This window comes from Neoarius graeffei, chromosome 27 (assembly GCF_027579695.1).
Source record: "Neoarius graeffei isolate fNeoGra1 chromosome 27, fNeoGra1.pri, whole genome shotgun sequence".
Taxonomy (NCBI): Eukaryota; Metazoa; Chordata; class Actinopteri; order Siluriformes; family Ariidae; genus Neoarius; species Neoarius graeffei.
Window position 1 is genome coordinate 13,692,077 of NC_083595.1, and position 25,325 is coordinate 13,717,401.

General features: G+C 42.1%; 1 protein-coding gene across 5 annotated transcripts in view; it reads left to right on the forward strand.

Annotated features, from left to right (window-relative positions):
* zranb3 (zinc finger, RAN-binding domain containing 3) overlaps positions 1-25,325 on the forward strand; it is a 230,706-nt gene that overhangs the window by 140,129 nt on the left and 65,252 nt on the right. For 4 of the 5 annotated variants that reach the window (XR_009651757.1, XM_060911706.1, XM_060911702.1 and 1 more), the window contains exons 9-11: positions 7,127-7,246; positions 8,997-9,176; positions 21,456-21,620. Coding sequence is in view for 4 of the 5 variants with exons in the window: in XM_060911706.1 (XP_060767689.1) it covers positions 7,127-7,246; positions 8,997-9,176; positions 21,456-21,620 (465 nt within the window). In the remaining variant the exon portion in view is untranslated. The remainder of the gene's footprint in view (positions 1-7,126; positions 7,247-8,996; positions 9,177-21,455; positions 21,621-25,325) is intronic. The other variant, XM_060911705.1, reaches the window with a different exon arrangement.

The window sequence follows — 25,325 nt, forward strand, 5'->3', positions numbered from 1 at the left end:
AACGTGTTATTCAATTACGTTTTCGGTTTTAGTAACCTTATATCGTGATTCATATTGGCAACTAATTGCAGTTAAATATTATACTTGTCAGTTTATTTGGTTTTTAGTTCGTTTGGTCCACGCAGGCGTCGCTTATCCGCACGATCTTCACGAGACTTGTGCGAGACTTTGAAACGTGAAGAAGTGCCAGCTAGGTGTCAGTGCTGCCATTTTGGAAACTGTTTTCCAAACGAAGTATTGCACAGAAACGAGTTTAAATGACGATTACCGCCTACTTTTTTCAAACTTTCCTGATTGCTATCAAAACAGACAAAACTTCCGGCTTGATTACGTCAGCATTCGAAAGAGGGCGTGCACGTCTTTTGACAACGTTGACAGATGTCGGTGTTTTTTATTTCCGCTGTACGTTTTACTTCCGTCCTACGATGTCTCGCACAGGTCTCGACGAATCTCGTTTCCGCCCATCGCTTTGATACATGGACTGATATATTACAGAGCATATTTCAAACACTCATAACTTGCTACAGCAGTGACAAAATAGCGATCGAAAATGCATTCCGATATTTAATAAAATGAGATGAATAGAATTTTGATCTGTTATTATATGGCACGAGCTACTTCTGGTGCACTCTGATTGGTTCCTTGGTCGGCAGTATTTTCCTGTAATGCCTGTGGGTAATTATGGCTTTTCCAAGGCGCTGGCTTTCAGTGTTGCAAAAAGAAAATTGGGGGGAAAAAAAAAAAGATGAATTGAAAATCAAAAACGCCCGACATACAAGAGTCACAGAGTTATTCAAGAAATGAGCAACGAAGAGGATTCAGAAACCGCTGACCGCTAAAGGCCAATTTATGCTGACAACGCAGTACATCCGCTGTACACGCACTTCCGCTTCCCTACTTTCCTGGTTTGGTTTGTTTTCACGACCGGCATTTTTAAAAACACGAGCGAAGATGGAGCAGCACGAAGAGCGGTTGATCGAGGAAGTACGTACATCTCTACGACTCCAGTTCTAGTCATTATAAGTAACCGGAGGATAAACACTCCACTAACCACAACCACCAACTACTCCTAGCGACTTCGCGCCCCCTTGCGCTGTGGCGGTGAATAACATCGCGCACGCCTATTACTCCCCGCTCAACGATAAATTACAACTGTCTGCGAAAAGCTATCTGCGAAAGCCTTGTCGCAAGAGCATGCAGAGGCTTTAACAGAAATTCGGTTTTGAACCCACTAGCCGTTTATTCCGCATGCGTGACTCAACTGCGTTACAAATATGACGCGAGTAAAAGCAGCGTCACGCCTCATTATAATTTTAATCTTAGAAATAAAAAAGTCATCTAATAAACTCCTCCTTATTAACCTCACTTGCTTGGTCTTTCCAGGAAACTATTATACCGTACATACGGGCCACTTTTTCCATGGAATAAAAATGTGTTCTGTTCCCTTCTAGTGGGTTTATTGATGGCATGCAGTATCGTTATCTTCCATGCATTACGCCACTCTCCTCTGTTATAATATTGCACGTTGTCAAGGCAGCACGGCGTCACATTCCGAGCTCACGCAAAGATCTAATGACATCTTTTCTGCTGCGCGTGCGCACAATCATGTCTTTGTCGCCCGGGAAAGAGAGAAGACGAGGCTAATCCAGCTCGGATTGAGTACGAAATAAGCAAACCGAAATTAAAGACGCTGAACACCCAGAACGCTACAAAGACTTCATTATACAGGGTGTTTAAAAAAACAAATTGATATTCTTTGAGATGTAAATATCCCAGAAACTCCATAGTCGAGGCAAATGAAACTGAACAGGCTTCGTGTTGAGCAGTATAAGATTTTATTCCTCAAAATTTGAATGAGAAATTCAAAGGTATGTCGATTCTATGAACGATTTCACAAATTTTCAATATGCGCGCCAGATCCTTTTGCCCTGCACACACAGCCTTCCTCTTTGAACTTTTTTGTGCCATGTCCAGATCCGCATTGCAGTTGGTGCATAAACGCATGCTGCACAGTCACGGGCTGCATTCCTATATTTAATAAAAGGAGAAATAGAATTTTGATGATAAATTTGCCTTCAGTTCTCCTTTAAAGTATTGCATGTGCGCATGTGTCTCATTCCCTCCTGTCTGACACAGCTCTCCTCACCACACACTTTCAAAACTTCCAAACTTTCACCAGCCAGACTGATTTTCATGTCCTCTCCAACCTTTCCCCACTTCTTTCACAGAGTCAGAGGTGTGTGTGTGTGTGTGTGTGTGTGTGTGTGTGTGAGAGAGAGAGAGAGAGAGAGAGGGAGAGATGGAGGGGGGGAGACAGTGAGAGAAAGTATGTGTGTGTGAGTGAGTGAGTGAGATTGCACCTCATGGTGTGACCGCTCTCATTATCCTTTAAGATTTCATAACCACCAATTAGCATGAAAGCTCCTAAAAAAAAAAAAGTGTTCATAAATGTGGGGCGGCACGGTGGTGTAGTGGTTAGCGCTGTCGCCTCACAGCAAGAAGGTCCTGGGTTCGAGGGCCGGCGAGGGCCTTTCTGTGTGGAGTTTGCATGTTCTCCCCGTGTCCGCGTGGGTTTCCTCCGGGTGCTCCGGTTTCCCCCACAGTCCAAAGACATGCAGGTTAGGTTAACTGGTGACTCTAAATTGACCGTAGGTGTGAATGTGAGTGTGAATGGTTGTCTGTGTCTATGTGTCAGCCCTGTGATGACCTGGCGACTTGTCCAGGGTGTACCCCGCCTTTCGCCCGTAGTCAGCTGGGATAGGCTCCAGCTTGCCTGCGACCCTGTAGAAAAGGATAAAGCGGCTAGAGATGATATGAGTGTTCATAAACGAGGCAGGGGGGAATGCTCTCATCTGAGGAAAAAGATGAGAAAAACGTTCATTAGAATGCCTGTTGAAGCACACTTGTTGACATCTTCAGGCCTTTCAGTTTCATCAGTGTTGGATACACAAAGCAAAAATTGTACTTTTTTTGCAGTAACTTTGCGTACAGTCCACAAACTGGCATCTGTCTTCCACCAGCAATCCTACATTTGGAGCGAGTCTCCGAGTATTGGTTCAGTTTTGCACGTTCAATCCATATTGCGATATTTCTTGGACGTTTTACCGAATCAGTTATCAATTTATAAATATAAACGCAATCAAGACTGTAAAGCTGAGTAAAAAGGACTCGAAAAAATATATTTAGAGAAAATCAAATCAACAAAATTGCATGCGTCACTATTATTGGCACCTCTGCGTCGAACGCTTCCTACATCTCTTTTTGCCAGTGAAATAGCACCAAGTCTTCTCCTATAATATACTAAGTAACTTTAAAAACGCACAGTGGAATTCAACACGATATCACTTTAGATCCATGCATATAGTTGAAATTTATGATATTGTATGTAATGCACACACATCTTGAAACATCGATAAAGGACATTTATTGTCAAACTCCAGAATTAATTCACAATAAAAAAATTCAAAGTGACAGTTGGTCCATGTTCACGAAATTACAGGTTCAGTATCGTGTATGACCTCCGTTTGCTTGCAACAAGGCGTTCACTCTTGGTGGCATAGACCTTAGGAATCTGTCATGGAGGTGAGCTAGCCTGATGTGCTGATCCTGAACTGGCGTCGTGACTCGAGGCTGACCAGGGCGTGGACGATCCCTGGTGCTCCCTGTCTGTCTGTCTGTAACGCTGACTCAAACGGGAAATGGTCAAATGATGAACACCGAAGTGCCGGGCGACCTCTGTCTGTGTACTTCCGGCACGCAACATCCCGATGGCCTGTTCACGTTGATTTTGGCTTAGGCGTGGCATCTTCAATAATGACAATTTTCCCATCATTTCCCCCGGCTATTTATAGGCAAGATTGTGTGTGTACAGTGTATGCAAAATTTGTTTGAAGATTAAAGCCTGTCCATGTCATTGACTACCTGAGTCATATTGTACGTTATTGAGTACAACTCCCTTAAATTCTGATTTGAGCACAGATTTGGAACTTATTCGGGCGGAACCAAGTTATTTTTCCATTGATAGATTTCTTTTCTTCTTGAGATAAACTCAGCACGAATTCAGCAAGTTTTATCAATGTGCGTTTTTAAAGTTACTTAGTGTATTTTATAAGGTTGGAGATACAGAGTAGGACATCCAAGACCGTTCGTCTTTACACACACTCTCTCCAGATCATCCAGGGTCCTCGGCCTTCTCTTGCGCGCTCTCCTCTTCAGCTCGGTGCACAGGGTTTCACTGGGGTTCAGGTCAGGGGACTGAGATGGCCAGGGCAGAAGCTTGATTCTGTGCTCAGCTAACCATTTTTGTCTTGATTTGGACATATGCTTCAGATCATTGTCCTGCTGGAAGATCCAGCGACAACCCAGTTTTAGTTTCCTGGCAGAGGCAGCAAGATTTTGATTTCAAATGTCCTGGTATTTCATGGAGACCATGAAGCCATGGACCCTAACAAGGGTTCCAGGGCATTTTGGAGGAAAAACAGCCCCAAAACATCACAGAACTTCCACCATATTTTACAGCAGGGATCGGTTTCTTTTTATTATAGCCAGCCTTCTTTTTACACCAAACCCACCTTGAGTGTTTATTGCCAAAAAGCTCCATTTTTGTTCCATCAGACCAGAGAATATGGTTGCAGTCAAAGTTGTCGTAGTGTTTTGCAAACTTCAGGTGCTTAACGCTTGTGGTTAACTGACAGCAAAGGCTCTTTTTTTTTTTTTTTCCCTCCTTTTCTGGCAAACCGTCCAAATAACCTGTTGGCATGGAGGTGGAGTCTGATGGGGGTTTTGGAGACTTGGAAACCCCAAGATTTTCCTTTTTCTTCTAATTCACCAACAGTGATTGATTGATTGATTTGGGATTTTTTTTTTTTGCCTCTTACCCTCCTTCTGACTGTACATGGGGGCAAAATAAACCTGGGTCCTCTTCCAGGCAAGTTTGTAACAGTTCCACTTGGTGTCCACTTTTTTTTTTAATTTTATTATTTGTTTTATCACCATTCCCTGACTAATGAAGGTCAACACACTTCTCCCTCATTTGGTTTGTGTGTTCTCTTTCCCATGTTGCTGGATGACTAAGGGAATTTGACCTCTGTGTCACCTCATATTTGTGCCCCAGTTAATCAGGAAGTCATGGATTCCAGCTTGAAAGTTCCTACACGCTCCAATCGACTCAAAAATTTACAGTTTAAACGGAAAACAAGCTTCAGTTACATTGCATTCACTCGAATTTCCAGGGGTGCCAATAATAGTGGCACATGTTTTGTTTTTGTTGAAAATAATTGAGGGATTTGTTTTTCTCTGAATGAATTTATTTCAATTAAAGGTCGGATATTTCCCTTTTTTCAATGTGAGATAAAGCTACTTCATCAAAAGGTGGATTTTTTTTTTCCCCCTAACCCTTTTTACTAATATCTTTACAATCTTTACATAATCCTGGAGGGCACGGTGGGTATCTTACCTTCATGAGTGAAATCACAATAGAGGATTAAACTTGCCATCTTGGTGAAGTAAGCCTAATTTCTCATCTTTTCTGTGGTAATTCAACACAATCAGACTTACTATTCGTGTGGTTGGATTGGGAAGGGGCAGTTTGTGGAGGTAAGGTGGGCAGGGTGTGGTAGAAAGATGGGGATGTGGTGGTGGTAGTGGGGAGATGGGATGTGGTGTTTTTGAGGTACAGTATCTTGCAAAAGTATTCATCCCTCTTGCTGGAGTTAAAATGGATTATTAGACTTGAGCACCATTTGATTTACACAACATGCCTACAACTTTTAAAGGTTCCTCAAGGCAAAACTGCTCCAACTCTCAAGTTAGATGGGTTGGGTTGGTGTACAGCAATCTTCAAGTTGTGCCACAGATTCTCTATTGGATTGAGGTCTGGGCTTTGATTAGGCCATTCCAAGACGTTTAAATGTTTCCCTTTAAACCACTCCAGCGTAGCTTTAGCAGTATGTTTAGGGTCATTGTGCTGCTGGAACGTGATCCTTTGTCCCAGTCTCAAACCTCTGGTCAACTCAAAAAGGTTTTCCTGCAGAATTTAGTGCCATGCATCTTTCCTTCAGTCCTGACCAGCTTTCTTGTCCCTGCAGATGAAAAACATCCCCACAGCATGATACTGCCACCACCATGCTTCACTGTAGGAATGGTGTTCTCAGGGTGTTGGGTTTGCGCCACACGTGGCATTTCCCACGATGGCCAAAAAGTTCAATTTCAGTCTCATTTGACCAGAGAATCTTCTTCCATGTGTTTGGGGAGTCTGCCACATGCTGTTGGGCAAACTCCAAACGTGTTTTCTTAAGCAATGGCTTTTTTCTGGCCACTCTTCCATAAAGCCCCGCTCTGAGGAATGTACGGCTTAAAGTGGTCCTATGGGCAGATAGTCCCATCTCCGCTGTGGATCTTTGCAGCTCCTTCAGGGTTCTCTTTGGTGTCTTTCTTGTATCTCTGATAAATGCTCTCCTTGCCCGGTCTGTGAGTTTTGGTGGGCGGCCTTCTCTTGTCAGGTTTGTAGTGGTGACACATTCTTTCCATTCTGCTTTAATGGATTCAGTGGAGCTCCCTGGGATATTCCAAATTTTGGATATTTTTTCTAACCCAACCCTGATCTATACTTCTCCACGACTTTTCTCTCTGACCTGTTTGGAGGCTCCTTGGTTTTCATGTGTTGCAGAGTCAGGGTCTTTCCAGAACCTGATGTCTGTGTAAATCAACCTGTGACACTTCGGTTGCACACAGGTGGATCTGCATCAACTAATTATGTGACTTTATGAAGTGAATTGGCTGGACCAGCTCTTATTTAGGGGTTTCATACGAAAGGGGGTGAATACCTGTGCATAGGGTGTGGCAGTGGGATAGGACAGGGTGTGTTTGTGGGAGGAGCAGAGTGTGGTGGTAGTGAGGGGGAACAGGATGTGTTGGGTGTGGTGGTAAATCGTCAAAGTAGTCTTGCAGTTATCTTCTTGTACTGATGGAGATGGTCAACATATATTTTGATTTGCCAGATGTGCGGACAGAATAAGACGCAGCGACGCAAAGTAACTTGTGATTTTCGTGTAAGATTAGAAGCCGAGCCCCCTTCTTCAGAATCCTTGAGCTGAAAGGTGTGAGTGTGATGTGTTTTGTCTCGCAGGCCGGTTATATCCGAATCGACGGCAGCGTTCCTTCCGCGGAGAGGATCCAGCTGGTCCACCGCTTCCAGAATGATCCAGAGACGCGGGTGGCTATTCTGAGCATACAGGCTGCAGGACAGGTACACACAAACACATCCACACAAACATTTTCATATGTGTTGTGTTTTTTTTCCTCCCACTTCATTAGCACTGTTTTTTTTATCTTCTATAGAACACATTGATGCTAATTAGTCATGAAATGTGTTTATCGAGCAGAGGTGTATTTTTATCCCAACTGTCTGGCTGTAATAAAAGTTCTCCTGCATTTTGAAAAGGCTTTTTGTGTCATGTGTTGTTGTGACTAAGTGTTTTTATTCCCGAAGAAAGTGATTCAACACCGCGTCTTCGCACTCCTACGTGTTCACTGAGGCTCACTTTAATGAATAAATGACCCAGACACACAGAAACAATCACTGCACTTTAAGGATAATGGCTCTGTCCTGAAAGCTGGAATTTAAGTCTGGCTAGCGTTCATCCGTTTAAAAACCGTCTCAACCTCGAGAACACACGATCTGTTTGAACACCACTTTCTTGTAATATTTATAGTCTTTTTATGAATGTGCTATTACGAAGGGACCGCAAACACGGTTTACACACAGACATGGCTGCAAGGCGTTGTTTAAATATGTAACGGTTTCTGTAAAATGGCTGCATAGCAGAATAGAGTGTAAAGTCGTCCCAGTTCTCTGCAGCACTGCGCTAGCAATCATTTGTTCAGCACCTCGTGCACATTCTTCGGCTGAGCCGAGTCCGTTGATCTCTGTGGTGTGATCTTGTGAATGCGTTATCTTTCATCGTCAGTAATGGTTTAATCAAGGCAGTTCAGGTGTGCCAGCGTTCACACAGATTGTGTAACAATCTTGAATAATGCACCAGCGCTGGACAGGAGCTGAAGAACTGTAAAAGCGGGAAGGTAATGATGAATTGTGCAGCTGCCGAGACACTGATACGAGTGGAGGAGTATGTAGTAGTACAGAGGATCAGGAGAGTAATATTGCACAGTGTGTCAAGTTTTAGGTCAAATCCACACACCGGTGCTGTTAGAGCTCGTGAAGTTTGATTCAATTTTCTTGAGGTTACTACGACCTGGATGAATGAGAATATTCAGACATCTCATGAAGTTATGCTTGCAACCAGTCTACTTGTTCTGATGACATTATAAAAGCTAATGGACCCAAGCTAAAACGCAGTGGACCCAAGACAGAACCTTGTGGAACACCAAACTTTACCTCAGTACGTCTAGAAATATCACCATTTATATCAACATACTGATAACAATCAGTTAGATAAGACCTGAGCCAGGAGAGGGCCGTTCCCTTAACTCCCACAACATTTTCTAGTCTATCCAGAAGAATGGAATGATCAATGGTATCAAATGCTGCACTAAGGTCAAGCAACACAAGTAGCGAGACACAGCCCTGATCAGACGCCAACAGTAGGTCGTTTACTACTTTAACCAGTGCTGTCTCTGTGCTATGATGAGGTCTAAATCCTGACTGATACATTTCATGGATGTTATTCCTCTGTAAATATGAGCATAACTGCTGTGCCACAGCTTTTTCAAGGATCTCTGAGATAAAGGGGAGGTTTGATATTGGCCAATAATTGGACAGCTGACAGGGATCAAGGTCAGGTTTTTTAATCAGGGGTTTGATAACTGCTAGTTTAAAGGATTTGGGTACATAGCCAATCGTAAGAGAAGAATTTATTATTTTTAGAAGCGGTTCAATTACTTCAGGTATTATCTGTTTGAATAGACGTGTTAAAAGCGCGATACAAATAAACTTGACTTGACTTAATGTGTGTGTATGTGTGTGTCTATGTACTCAGGGTCTGACCCTAACAGCGGCGTCTCACGTGGTGTTCGCTGAACTCTATTGGAACCCGGGTCACGTGAAGCAGGCGGAGGACCGAGCGCACCGCATCGGCCAGACCTCATCCGTACACGTTCACTACCTCATCGCCAAGGGCACGTTCGATATGGTCATGTGGGCCATGCTGAACAGGAAGGTGGGTCAGGAGTCGAGACGGGCGTTGTAGTATGAACAGGATGGCACGTAACTCGGCTTGATAACAATAGCCAGTCAAGAAAAGCCAGGCCTGTTATATTTAAATAATATTGGCTAGCTTTTTTCATAGTATATCAGAGATATTCCATTCAGCTAGCATGATATTGAACGATTCGAAGACGAGTAGCTGAATGGAATATATCTGATAGACCATGAAAAAAGCCAGCCAATATTATTATCCAAACACATTGGATGGAACAAGTATAGATCTTACAAAAAGTTAAGAGCAGGGCGGTAACTTGCCAATACTGAATGCTGATTCTGATCGAATGTAATTGTCAATCCAATGTACTGTACAAAGTCAAAGTTCTAACAATAAAAATGGTCCAAAAAGCCTGAACAACAACCCAACTTGTATACAAGCTATATACAGGTCGACAGTTCAAGTTCAGAGTTAGTTTTGGTTGTAGTTAATCGTTACATTGTAGTTGTTCAAAGCAAAAGGGTTTTGCTGAGTGAAGTCCTCTCGTAAACGTCTCTGTCCTCATCTCCAAGTAGAACTTTATATTTTCGCTATTGCTCTCTTTTCCAGTTTTTCGATGTCCGTTGGCATGTTTTTCTCTTGGAAATATGCCTGACGAATATCCAGAGAAGTTTTTGGAGCTTCTCGGGTGTTCAGGGCGTTTTTCTCCTTAAATCTTGCACTTTTAACAAAGCAAACCTCGCAGCCATTTTTTTTGTTTACAAACTGTTGGTCACTCGCAAGCGCGGGAGTTTTACATCTCCGACGTGCGTCTTTTCCACTTTTTCCATATATTTAATGCAGAATATCCAGTAAAGGTTTGGTAGCCTTTCAGGTGTTCAGCGCATCTTTCTCTTTCAATCTTCGGCTTTTAATGAAGTAAACCTCGCCGCCATGTTTGTGAACAAATTGTCACAGTCACTCACTAGCACGCAAGTTTTACATCTCCGACGTGTGTCTTTTCCAGTTTTTCGATGTCCGTTGGTATGTTTTTCTCTTGTAAATATGCGTGAAGAATATATAATGAAGTTTTGGTAGCCTTTCGAGTCTTCAGCGCGTCTTTCGTTTCACTTTATTTATTTAGTGCTGAAACCAAGCACTGAATTAACCCCGTCTTCTCTCTCTCCCGCCCGACAAAGAAATGATTGTGTGCACGCACAACAGAAATGTTACGTTTTGTCATTGGATTTTCGAGTGTGACGTCATGTTGTCTGGACAGCGTGCAATATTTATAACAATGTTGCATGCTCATTCTCCATTGGGGAGAGCAGTGTAATACATGTAGGATAAGTGATATCAGGGCCATAACTACCATTGAGGACACCGAGGTCATGTCCTCGGCATTTTTTTCCCACAGTATTTTTTTTTTTTTTTCACTCAGAAATGTGAAATTAATATATGATGAAAATCGTTCTGACTTTGATCGGTGGAAAATTCTAAATTCAGCTTGCATCCCCCTGTTCTCATGTGTTTGTCTAAAAATAAAGTCCACATAATCATTTTTAAACGAAGCTGAAATATCCGACATTGGAAACATTTCATATCAGGCAGCCTCGCGATAGTCAGCTAAGCACCGCGGGATATACAAGAGCTGAGAAGTGTTCTCATCAAGGTCCGACTCCGCAGCCAGGCAGTTTGTCAATTAGTCGTGGAATCTGAAAATTGACATAAGATGAAGAAGTCTACTACACTAAAACAAACCAAACTCAGCTCTGGAAAGTCAACAAGTGAGAGAAAAAGAAAGAGGGAAGAAGGGGAGTTAATTTTGCCAGTCACTGACAGTTATGTGCCGGAATGCTTATGATCATTAACAGTGCAATTTTAATTAGCATTTCAAGCAACAACAGTCGAAGCCACTTAGCTAGATAGGATTTTCGTTTTCCAGGCGGCACAAACTCTTTTATTCTCTCTCTCGATTTGATTTGGTGCGTTTCAGATCAGAAAAGGCTGGACAGTCGTGACCTGTTGTTTATGAAGTTATTGGGTGCTGACGAGACTTGAGCTATTTTGCTAACTTACCAGACTATAGGCTAACGTGAACCCAAGACACTATTGTTTTGATCATTGGTTGTATTTTCGAACGGAAATGAAAACGGGTAGCAAACTTATTATGTTCACATTTTATTTACAACATGATGTACCGCCTCTGACTGCTTTCTGTCAATCATGAGCAGCCCAGCCGCGTTCACAGCTCCTCCTCCAATCACCAGCTGGAGATGAGCCTCCTCTCGGGAAGTCTTGTCCCGCCCCTCTTATTGACTCCCATCTCCAGTGAGGCTCAGTGTCCGAATGGAGCGTTTTAGTCGGTTTTGTCCAATAACCGTCTAGTATTTTGCTATTGAAAAGGGCAGATATTTTTTAAAAAGCAATTGAAGTCTATTCAGGCTCGGCTAGATTGCGTTGTCACTCTCACTCGCTCATTCTCACTCACTCACTCACTCACTCACTCACTCACTCACTCACACACACACACACACACACACACACACACACACACACACACAAAATACTTTTGTGATCGTGCAGTTTTTAAATTGTTAAAATAAACATGTTCACCTACATGTTCATCTTGTTGGGCTTGTGATTTTGACTCGTTTCCAAAATGTATGAAAAGTCACCATATTAAGACATTTTTTTTTTTTTTGGCAAATAAGATGTATCGCAATGTTTGACCTCGGTATTTGAAAAATCCTGGTTACGGCCCTGAGTGATATGATGATAATATTGCATGCCATCAGTAAACCCACTAGAAGGGAAGAGAATACATGTATGTTATTTACCAGCTGGGAGGTCCGTATCGTGAAATACCGTGACCAAGGTCTTGAAAGTACTGACCGAGGCCCTCTGTGCCGAGGTCGGTATTTCACCATATGGACCGACCTTAAGCTGGTAAATAATATATTTATTTTTTTCTTTACCAAATTCTAACCGAAAACGAGAGCGCCCGAAAGGGGAAACCGAGCCGAGCTGCCATATTTAATCCTCATTCACGGCTGTAATGCAAATTGCTTCCTCCTCGCTATACAAGTGCACTTCCATGGCAGGAAAAACCCTACATTTTGCCGCCTATGTAGTCCCCTATTTATACAAATAGGAGTCATTCAGGATTCAGCCATGTTTTTGCTCGGTGTTAGCAAATTACAGTTTTTAGCTTTCTCCTGAAATGTGTTTTTTTTTTTTTTATTTCTTCTTCCTCAGGGTAGTAAAACTCGCTTTCGCTGTGAAGACTGTGGTTATCACTATCCATGCTGTAAAATTAATGCTATTCTCCTGAGAAATGCTGGCAAAAATTTATAAGATTTTTGATAATCTTATTTAAAAAAAAAAAGATAAATGTTGACAAAAAATGCTACTATGTTTGTTATTGTTGTGAACGAGCGAGTCGCCAGAGGTCCGTAACTGGGGTCGGTATCGTAGGATACGTACCCGCTCGCCAGCCAATCAGAGCGCAGGATTTGGACCGCGAAAAAAATAAATGTTTGTTTTTATTCCATGGAAAAAGTGGCTTGTATGTATAATAATCATGCATAGATGTACAGTAAGGTTCTAATCCCATTGCGACAATCCTGACTGTTTTTTGACTTGTGCAATGAAAAAGGCACGCTGGTTTTCTACTGGTCATGTGCACTAAATATGGGCTATTATGTTATACTGTTATGTTTTCCCCTGTGTAGTGCACATACAGTTGTGGTCAGAAGTTTACATACAGTGACATGAATGCCATCTTGGATATGAACGTCATGGCGATATTTGGGCTTTCAGTGATTTCTCTGAACTGTTCTTTTTCTATGGCAGAATGTACAGCATACATCTTGGGGGGGGACCTAGAATTCGGTGCACAATTTTCTTTGGGTTTTCTGAAATCAACACAGGGTCAAGAGTATACATACAGGGTCAAAAACTTACATCCAGCACACGTAATATTCGGGTAAAGTGTCTCTTTGCAAAATTCACCTTGACCAAACATTTGTTTACCCTGAACAAGCTTCTGGCAGAATTCTGGTTGGATATTTCACGACTCTTCGTGGTAGAATTGGTCAAGTTCAATTAAATTTTTTTTGTTTGTTTGTTTGGGTTCACTGTCCTGTTGTGACTCCCAGTCATATTCAAGTTTCCAATGGTTTGAGGTTATGCTGAAGAATTCTGAGGTAGTCCTCCTCCTTCATTATTCTATCCGCTTGCAATGAACCAGTTCCACTGGCAGCAAAACAGCCCCAGAGCATGATGATCCTACCACCACCACCAGCTGGTACAGTGTCCTTCTGTACATGGTGATCATTGTGGCCAAACAACTCAACCTTTGTCTCATCTGACCATACAGTTTTCCTCCAGAAAGCTTTTTCTTTGTCCATGTGGCCAGCTGCAAACTTTAGTTAAGCTTGAAGGTGTCAGTTTTGGAGCAGGGGGTTATTTCTCGGACAGCAGCCTCTTAGTCCACAGTGATCTGAACTGTAGACAGTGATCCATCAGCTTCCAGTTCATGGCAGGGCTGCGCCATGGTGGGTCCCAGGTTGTTCCTGACCATCCAAACCAATTTCCTTTCAGCTGAGGGTGACAGTTTGGGTCTTCTTGAAGCAAAGTGGCTTGACAAAGCGACTACATCTCACAATAACTTGGATACAATTGTTTGAACTGATCTTGGAATTTGCACTTGTTTAGAAATGGCTCCAAGAGACATTCCGGAGTTGTGTACATCTGTGATCCTCATTCTCAGATCTGCACTGAGCTCCTTGGACTTTCCCGTTTTACTGTTAGTCAAACCAACAAACCCTTTTTATGAAGGCACAAAGAAGCTACCAGCTGTAGTCAATCATGATCACTAACAGGAAGTTAAGAGGCCTCAGCCTTGGCAAGATAAGAGACGTTTTGGAAGTTTAAGCACCTCTGAGTTAATAATCTAAGTGATTTGTATGTAAATTTTTGACCCTGTATGTATAATTTTGTATAATCAAACTCTCGTGGTTACCAGAGGACTAGCCCCCCACTGTAACCCTGGCTATGTAATAGGCGAGAGGCCGAGGGCTACGGAAACGGAGATCGGCGCTGCCCTATGTGCCACGTGGCATGGGAAGGACTTTTGATTTGATGTATAATTTTGACCCTGTGTTAATTTCAGAAAACCCAAAATAAATTAAAACTTCTGCACCAAATTCATGTTTTCTTTTCTATTAAAGAAACATGCTGTACAATCATTTCGCCACAGGAAACGAACAGTTCAGAGAAAGCATTGAAAGCCCGAATATTGCCATGACATTCATATCCAAGATGACATTCATGTCACTGCATGTAAACTTCTGACCACAACTGTATCTAGGGAGCAGGAAGACATTTGGGATGCGACCTGCTTTCTGGGCTGATGGTCACCATTGCCTTAAAGAAAGTTTGTGTCATCCAGCCTTTTCTGCACTTGTTATAGAGAAGCACATTTTTGTGTTATTGGAGCCAAAGACCACAAATTATTTACGCACTTTTTATCAGGTTTTAAACCCGTATTTGTTTTGTTAATCTATTTGCTCTTATCCAGTTTCTTGCAGATACAAGTCTGGTCTTGTATGAATGTTAATAACTAATTAAGCATGTCCAAGATGGGTGCCGAGAGCAAACCTCCGTTGAACCCTCATATCCAGGTTTCTTCTTAATAATGGATGTCCTCGGAGTAGGTGATATTTGTTTAAAAAAATAATAATAATAATGTATATGATACACAATATCCATCATGCTGTAAAGGTTTGCTCGCAATTGCACTTTATTTTTTAAACTTGATTCAGTGTCTGCAGTTTTTCATATTTAAGTTATTTAAAATATTTAAAAAAATATATATAAATCAGGGCAGGTCGGCACGGTGGTGTAGTGGTTAGCGCTGTCGCCTCACAGCAAGAAGGTTCTGGGTTCGAGCCCCGGGGCCGGCGAGGGCCTTTCTGTGTGGAGTTTGCATGTTCTCCCCGTGTCCGCGTGGGTTTCCTCCAGGTGCTCCGGTTTCCCCCACAGTCCAAAGACATGCAGGTTAGGTTAACTGGTGACTCTAAATTGACCGTAGGTGTGAATGTGAGTGTGAATGGTTGTCTGTGTCTATGTGTCAGCCCTGTGATGACCTGGCGACTTGTCCAGGGTGTACCCCGCCTTTCGCCCGTAGTCAGCTGGGATAGGCTCCAGCTTGCCTGCGACCCTGTAGAACAGGATAAAGCGGCTAGAGATAATGGATGGGGGAAAAAAATAATAAGCACACAATGTAAATGCATATTAATATAAATAAATAAATATTTAACAGTGGGGGGATCTAAGTTAACATTTTAGTGTTTAAGATTAAGTACAGAATTTTCACATCAAATTCAGTTTGTTTGTACTTCAATAAAGTCATAAAAATATAGGGGTTGTTTTACAATCAGGGTACAAAGTTTGTGTCACAGGGGTCCAAAATTCAAATAAAAAAAAAAAAAACTATCAAATCTGCACTTTTGGAAATTAATACATATATGAGCATAGGCATGTGTAATAGTTTGTATTATAAGATTAAGTGTAGCTTTAAGCAGGGCTGGGAGAAACAAATGAAGTGATTCTCGGAGAGGACTGTTTTTTTTTTGACAATTCAGAATCCACTACTTCCATAGTGCTTTTAAATATAAGGCTGTAAGCTTTGTGTTAGTTGTCTCTAATATTTATGTCCCAATATCTTGACCACATTTTAGGATGAAAATAATCATTTTAGATATGTTATTTTATATTGAAAAATTAGCTGTCTCGGAGAGGACATTTTTTTGACACAATTCCATACTAATTTGATCAAAATAGTCTGAAAACTTACTGGCATTCAACATTAAAACGTAACTATGTTTCCAGTGATATGGAACCAAATATGTGTTTTATGGTATAAAGAATGATTTAAGTGCATCCCTTTTGGAGCTACCTGTGGTCAAAAAAGCACTTTTTCTAAATGACACGAGTAATTTTGCTAAATATGACATATATTGCCATACATTCACCAAAAATAACGTTATCACCAAATTTTTTTTGCATGGTAAATAGAGCTATCACAGGGCTACAATAAACAACCAAGTTTATTCAGTCAAGCCTTTTGATATTGTAGATGATAAGTGTTAAATGTGATTTTTAGCTTCCGTACCCTGATTGTAAAACAACCCTTATCACGATATCAGTGAAATCTTATTTCTCTTTTCAATCCGCATGTTAGTTGAGGATTTATTAAATGAGGAGAATCCAAGAGAGAAAAGGCCAGATTTGTTGGAGGCAGCAAATCGGGAAGCAGAGTTGGTTAGTAAGGATGAGGTGAGGGCAGCCATGAAAAGAATGAAGACTGGGAAAGCAGTCGGACCAGATGGTATCCCGATTGAGGCTTGGGTGAGACGGCTGTGGAGTTCCTAACGAGATTGTTTAATAACATCTTAGAGAATGAGAAAATGCCGAATGAATGGAGAGTGTGCTAGTCCCAATATACAAGAATAAGGGAGATGTACAGAGCTGCAGTAATTACAGAGGGATAAAATTGATGAGCCACTCCATGGAGTTATGGGAAAGGGTATTGGAGGCGAGATTGAGAAGAGAGGTAGCAATCTGAGAACAGCAGTACGGGTTTATGCCAAGGAAGAGCATGTCGGATGCAATTTTTGCTTTAAGAATGTTAATGGAGTAGTACGGGGAAGGCCAGAGAAAGCTACATTGTGTGTTTGTAGACCTGGAAAAGGCATACGATAGAGTGCCGAGAGATGAGTTATGGTACTGTATGAGAGAGAGTGGAGTGAATGACAAGTATATTTGAGTGGTGCAAGACATGTATGAGAACAGTGAAAAAGCAGTGAGGTGTGCAGTTGGAACGACTGAATGGTTCAAGGTGAAGGTGGGACTCCATCAAGGATCTGCTTCGAGTCCTTTCTTGTTTGCCATAGTGATGGATAGCTTGACAGACGAAGTGAGGCAAGAGTCGCCATGGAACATGATGTTTGCGGATGATATTGTGATATGTGGCGAAAGTAGAAAGGAGGTTGAGCTGGGTTTGGAGAGATGGAGGGATGCATTGGAACGAAGAGGAATGAAGGTGAGCAGTAGCAAAACAGAATACATGTGCATCAGTGAGAATGGGGATGAGAGTGTAGTGAAGATGCAAGGAGTAGACGTAAAGAAAGCTGGTGAATTCAAGTACCTGGGGTCAACTGTGCAGTGGGGCTGCGATAGTGAGGTGAGAAAGAGAGTGCAGGCAGGGTGGAGCAGGTGGAGAAGGATTTCGGGAGTCATTTGTGATAGGAAAGTCCCAGCAAAAGTGAAAGGTAAGATGTATAAGACAGTAGTGAGAGCAGCTGTGATGTATGGATTGGAGACCGTACCCTTAACGAAGAGACAGGAGGCAAAGTTGGAGGTGGCAGAGTTGAGGATGTTAAGGTTTGCGATGGGAGGTTGGACAGGATAAGGAACAGCACATGTGGAGAGCTTGGGAATGAAGCTAAGAGAGATGAGACTGAGATGGTTTGGGCACATCCTGAGAAGAGATGCAGAGCATGTTGGAAGGAGAATGTTGAGGATGGAGCTGCCAGGCACACGAAAACGAGGAAGGCCAAAGAGGAGATACATGGATGTGGTGAGAGAGGACATGAAAGTGGCAGAGAAGGATGCGGAAGACAGGGAGCGATGGAGACGAAAGATCCGCTGTGGCGACCCCTAATCGGGAGCAGCCAGAAGAAGAAAAAGATCAGTGAAATGTTAAAAATGCATATTGTGACACTTGATCACAATATCAGTGTTGTTGTCGAGTTATTAAACCTCGAGTCCGAGCCCAGTCTCGAGTCCCCAGTGTTCAAGTCCAAGTCATGAGAAAATTTCGAGTCGAGTCCAAGACTCCACCCGCACCATTTGACGGTGTCTGTTGCTGCCTTTATGTCAAACCGTCTCTGCTACTGTGTTGGACTAACGTTCCTGCTCGACTGCCCCGTTTTAGTTAACAGGCTACAGATAAAAAGCTTGTTCATCGCTCAGCAAGCCCCGCCCACTATCAGCAGGGCAAATAACATGAGAGAGGGTTAACACTAGCTAGTTCATCGCTCAGCAAGCCCCGCCCACTATCAACAGAGCAATGAACATCGCGTGTCACTTCCTTCTCTGGGTGTGGTCTTGCCAAATGACAATTGAAGTTCGAGGTCGTCCCCGTCATCTCCTCGATAGTTCTACATATAGAACACACAGCAGTGCGTTTTTTCCCGCTGCACGAGAAGTCTGTATAAGCAAAGTGGACAATCCTGGGGCGTCTCTCCAGGCATTTTAGCGCCGTTAACGTTAGTTTGTTCCTGAACATGATGTACGAACAGGTGAATGTGCATTCTCGTGCATGAAATTAGTATAAAAATTAATGTAGCTATAAATATCTTATGCCAAATTATTATGGCATGTTGCAAAAAATCAAGAAAAATTCCGTGTCCTCGTCTCCAATTTACGAGTCCGAATGCAGTTAATGCATGAGTCCTTAAAATTAGAGCATAAGTCGGACTCGAGTAGTACAAGCCTGCACAATATCAGTGTTATATTGTCGTATTGCTCAGTCCTACGCTGTCCTGTCTCGTTTGAATTGTAAATGCACTTTAAAATACCCAAGATGTGGTCATATCAGCATTATAATTCGCATTATAAACAATATTACTAAAAGTTAAAACCCTGTCCCATGTTTGCACGGTTTCGAATCGTTTTCTTTCATCATGTCTGAAGGTATAATTGGAGTCTACTTTGTGTAAGATCCCACCTGAATCTACCGAGATAAGCGAGCGAAAGGTTTAAAAGTGATTACGTGTTCCTGTAAGACACCTTACCAGACCGTTAGGTACCAGCAGCAAGCAAAGAATTTACATTTACGCCGACTCATCTGGCAGATGCTTTTATCCAAAGCGAATTACGCGTGAGGCGGAATCCATTTCGAGCATATCATATCTCGTTGAGCGTTGAAGTGCATCTCAACTCAATACGTCACTCGTCTTGGAGGGCTTAATCAGTTACAGTCTATAAGATTGGCCACGTTTGTCGGTATAGTGTTAAGTTTAGTATTAAAGGTGGAGTACGAGATTTTGGAATAACGGTTCCCGCAAGCCATATTTTGAAAAGAAACGCGCCCGCCCTCGCCATGCTCCCACCCCCCGCGTTTCCACCCCTCCCCCCGCGTCTCCACCCCCCTCCCTACCCGCGCCTCCAAAGCATGTTGCCCAAACCATGTTTATGTGAACATAATGGTACTTACAGGTCAGAGCCTGAGACTGAATCGGAACGAATAGTGGATACGGGAGGAGGAGGTGGTTTCAAAAACCCATGCTTCATTGGTGTCGAACTGGCTTGTGCCATGCCTTCATAACTAAAAAAACAATCAATAAGAGTTATCGTTTGTGCCACATACAGCTAAGCTAACAAATCGTTTGTATGCATGAAATAAATATCATGGAAAAACTACCATCAAGGACGTAATACGACTATACGCGTTAGTATAACAATCCGTGTCAGCGAACTTTGCAAATCATGCTAACTTAGCAAAACCTACATTGTGTAGCCGTTGCTTTGAAATGGCTGGAGTGGCCCCTGCGCATACTGTACGTGCAAGGGTAGGGGCGGGGGGGGGGGCATTGGGGGGGGGGGGTTGGGGTCGCGGGCTTCAGTCTGATTGACGTGTCAGTATCCAATCATTTTGAGGTGGTACCTCGATAGGATTTGATGGCGTTTTTCCTTTATTTTACACTGTAGACTGGATTAAAATATTTCGTTTTTGGGTCAAACCTTCTATTGTACTGCTTGCAACATGGGTGTGAGGAGCTTTTCAAGCAATATGGTAAAAAATACTCCTGAAAAAAATCTCGTACCCCACCTTTAAAGATGTGCTGAGTAGTTTCATAAAAATAATTGTGTGTGTGCATATGAATAAATAATAAGTCTGACTTTGGACACATTGCAAAGATTTAGACCGTGTGTGTGTGTTAGTGATGGAAAAAGTCATGGTTGCTGTACAGTTATTCAGTGTTTTATACATTGAGATGCTTTTCTGCTCACCACGGTTGTAAAGGGTGTTTGAGTTAGTGTAGCCTTTCAGATTGTTTGTTTGTTTGTTTGTTTGTTTGTTCTTCTCTGATCTCTCTCATCAACAAGCTGTTTCTACACATGCAGTTCACTGGATGTTGGTTTTTGTGGGTTTTTTTTTTTTTTTTTTGACTATTGCTTGGAAGCTTTCCTATGAACAATTCCTCCATTTTGATGAACAGATGTTTACTGTTCAGACTCAAACTCACTGGCATGTTCCAAATGTGACCTTTCTCTTTTTGTAATAGTGCAGAATCCCAGGTGGGGTTTACATTAGACCGTATCAGTGGATCATCAGATTAACGTTTTAAAAACGATTAGCGTGCACACAGCAACGCCAATATATGATTCGCGAGCACACAGCAACGCCAATACACGGATACGCTCGGCTCCGCAGGCATCCTGCGCTCCAAATCACTCCGCCCTGAACAGCGAGTGCCCTCTGGAGGGTGCGCACTCCGGCCTTGCGCAGCTCACAGAGCGCGCGAGTGAAGCGCACGAGCAGTGATTCGGGACTGAGCCGCTGTGTGTGAGATCTCAGCGCATATCACTTACCACTTGCAAGTGGAAGGATGGCAAGCCTAAAGACAATCATAACTACACAATGGGCAGTATTTGCATCAGTATTTGCAGTATTTTCATACTTTTATACTCTTTAATGAAAGGTGATACAAGGCGGAAGTCCGCGCCGTTTTTCAGCAGTCGCGTCACATGACCAACGCCAGCGAATCAGGAAGGTGGATGTCACAGTGACGACGTCCAATGAGACGCCAGCTAGAGCTCAGCACAGCGTATCCGCGTATTCTCAATGTTTACACAGCACCGGACCAGACACGATCTGGATTGAATACGTGGACCCTGGCGGATTCGCGTTTCCAGGCGTTTTAATGTAAACGGACAGTGCATCCGCGAAGAAAACGAGACAGATACGGTCTAATGTAAACTTGGCCCCAGAGGGAAATTTCTGTTACCAGGGTGGATGGGGGAGGGGAGAGTGTCAATTTACATATCATGCATATTTATCGGTCCTGATGGACGCTCGAGGAGCATAACGATATGGTGATGTTCCGATAAAAATCCGCTCCACTGATCAGAGGCAGTCCTGAGTCCTGGGATTTGAACTGTTCAGCAATATTTTGGTCACTAATCTCGGACATTTAACCTCCGTTCGTCTGTCATCATGACTGATTTGCTGGTATTGATTAGGAAACTGTGACAGGCTGCACTCTGAATGGAAGGAAGGACTACCTGAAAGCGGAGGAAGCTGATAGGGAGAAATGGGATTTTCTGAACTTCGCTCAGGCCTGGACACCGAGCGACAGCGTCACCGGCGACGCCGAGGATGAGAAAGATGGCGTCTTCTTCTCACATGTAAGTCTTAGTGTGTTCTCAGTGTGATTTTTCTATTTGTTCTTTCGTTCTTGTGCACTCATTTTACAGTTAAAATACTTTCTAAAGTGTCAACAGTGCATCAGCTGGTAACCTGTCAATAAGAATAAAGAACCACAGTTCGCCGTGACGGTAAGGAGGGGGGCAAATTTTTAAAATTTCATCTTTTTTGGTGCAATCTGGTGACCTTCGGGAGCTGCAATTGAGCCTGAAAAAGAGCATTAACTTTAAGTGTGAATATTTTATTCAGCATTTAACACAAATTTAATTTACAACCCCGATTCCAAAAAAGTTGGGACAAAGTGCAAATTGTAAATAAAAACGGAATGCAATGATGTGGAAGTTTCAAAATTCCATATTCTATTCAGAATAGAACATAGATGACATATCAAATGTTTAAACTGAGAAAATGTATCATTTAAAGAGAAAAATGAGGTGATTTTACATTTCATGACAACAACACATCTCAAAAAAGTTAGGACAAGGCCATGTTTACCACTGTGAGACATCCCCTTTTCTCTTTACAACAGTTTGTAAACGTCTGGGGACTGAGGAGACAAGTTGCTCAAGTTTAGGGATAGGAATGTTAACCCATTCTTGTCTAATGTAGGATTCTAGTTGCTCAACTGTCTTAGGTCTTTTTTGTCGTATCTTCCGTTTTATGATGCACCAAATGTTTTCTATGGGTGAAAGATCTGGACTGCAGGCTGGCCAGTTCAGTACCCGGACCCTTCTTCTACGCAGCCATGATGCTGTAATTGATGCAGTATGTGGTTTGGCATTGTCATGTTGGAAAATGCAAGGTCTTCCCTGAAAGAGACGTCGTCTGGATGGGAGCATATGTTGCTCTAGAACCTGGATATGCCTTTCAGCATTGATGGTGTCTTTCCAGATGTGTAAGCTGCCCATGCCACACACACTAATGCAACCCCATACCATCAGAGATGCAGGCTTCTGAACTGAGCGCCGATAACAACTTGGGTCGTCCTTCTCCTCTTTAGTCCGAATGACACGGCGTCCCTGATTTCCATGAAGAACTTCAAATTTTGATTCATCTGACCACAGAACAGTTTTCCACTTTGCCACAGTCCATTTTAAATGAGCCTTGGCCCAGAGAAGACGTCTGCGCTTCTGGATCGTGTTTAGATACGGCTTCTTCTTTGAACTATCGAGTTTTAGCTGGCAATGGCGGATGGCACGGTGAATTGTGTTCACAGATAATGTTCTCTGGAAATATTCCTGAGCCCATTTTGTGATTTCCAATACAGAAGCATGCCTGTATGTGATGCAGTGCCGTCTAAGGGCCCGAAGATCACGGGCACCCAGTATGGTTTTCCGGCCTTGACCCTTACGCACAGAGATTCTTCCAGATTCTCTGAATCTTTTGATGATATTATGCACTGTAGATGATGATATGTTCAAACTCTTTGCAATTTTACACTGTCGAACTCCTTTCTGATATTGCTCCACTATTTGTCGGTGCAGAATTGGGGGGATTGGTGATCCTCTTCCCATCTTTACTTCTGAGAGCCGCTGCCACTCCAAGATGCTCTTTTTATACCCAGTCATGTTAATGACCTATTGCCAATTGACCTAATGAGTTGCAATTTGGTCCTCCAGCTGTTCCTTTTTTGTACCTTTAACTTTTCCAGCCTCTTATTGCCCCTGTCCCAACTTTTTTGAGATGTGTTGCTGTCATGAAATTTCAAATGAGCCAATATTTGGCATGAAATTTCAAAATGTCTCACTTTCAACATTTGATATGTTGTCTATGTTCTATTGTGAAATACAATATCAGTTTTTGAGATTTGTAAATTATTGCATTCCGTTTTTATTTACAATTTGTACTTTGTCCCAACTTTTTTGGAATCGGGGTTGTACTAACTTAATAAAATGTTATAACAAAGTTTAAATTTAGTTCCTTATTCATTAACCAGAACTGTACAAATCACTGTAATTATCAATAAAATCTTCAACAAATTGCTGCAATAAAAGCAGAAACCTTTAAATTATAATTTCTAGTGCATTTAAGACAAAAAAAACCCTACAAATTGCTGCAGTCGAGTCACGTTACACAGAAAACATCTTTACTATAGACCCCTTCGCATGTTTGTAAACAAACCGACCGTTGCCAGGATACACGCAGCCTGGACCCAGAAACGATGGCGCTGCCCATAGACCGGCATTATGAGCTGTCAGATTATGCAAAACAATTGTCGTTGCAAGATCAAGAATGCTACATAAATAAGTTAACTCTAACAAGTGGACATCGCCTACCGGATCCGCATTTAATTAAATGTATTTAATTAAATGTATTATCCGTATTTAATTAATTTAATTTAATTAAATTAAACGTGGCTTTAGCTACAACAGCAAATACCAACACTAAACAGCAATTTGCAGGAGGTAATGGCATGAAAGGAATGATAGTGTAAAGAGTGCAGCTAAGAGAAATCAGAGCTGCGTAAAAAGCGAGAGGCAGAGAGCAGAAATGAAACTGAACGGGGCAGGAGCTAGGTTAGAGCAGGCAACGCAAGTTGGCATTTAGAGTGAGGGCACACAATTTTACCTTTCCATCCTTGCTTTAAAATTGTGATTTTCGGCATACACAAATAACGATGGCACAAAATCTGGACTGCTTGAGTCAAGCGAGACCTCTCCTACAAACAAAATTGCATGCAAAGCTAAGTTAACATGCTAACAATATTCATTACATTGTGTAACTATGACCCAGCTAATCAGACAAACGTTACCAAAGTATTTTGCTACATCAATAAACGAAGACTAGAAAGAATAAAAAAGAAAGATTTAATAAATAGCCTGATCTTACCTGTGATGAAGTGGGCGCTGCAAACCCGCGCATTTTTGATGGTGCTTTCATCCCAGTCTACACGTTTGATGGCTTGTAGCCATAGACGTAGGCGATTTTTTTGGAATGGGTGAGATCCTGCTGGAATTCTGAACATTTTAACCCCATCACTGCTACGATTCTGACACCCGACAACACAACAACTAGGCATTTCTTCCAAATATTTCTTCTCGTCTGACCGTCGCTGAGTCTTTTTTGGGTCCAGGCTGCGCGCACAATTTTCTCTTACGTATGAATGACGTTTACTGCGAAGGGGTCTATAAACAACCAAGATAACAAATGAGATTCAGCCGACACTGAAGATTAATATTATGAAATATATACAACTGAAAATAATAGATACCTTTTTAACAAGTTTTGATTTTGCGAAATATACATCATGCAAATGTTACGTCACAAAACGTTAGGAATCATTTTGATTCTGTTAAAAAGTGCAATAAAGAGGAGTTAAGAAATGAGTGAAATTAAGTTAGAAATGAAAGGAAATGTTCCTGTAGTTACTTCAAATGTAAATACTCTAAACAATGCAAAAAAAATTCCATAATAATGGTAGTTTATGAAAGTACTATTTAAGAGAATGTAAATCTTGGCGAAAGAGAAACCAGTCAAAACAGAAAGAGTGAAAGTGATTATCATGCTGTTACCATGGGAACAGTCTTTTATGAATGTGTAAGTGGGTTCTCAATGCGCCGAGTCCGGTGTGACTGAGGAAGGGGACAAGTTTTATGTTTCATCTAATTTAGGTCATTTAAAAACTATCATATTTGGCAGTGAGCACAGAGGAAAGTCTAAAGTTTCTGTCAGTATGTTTATCATGC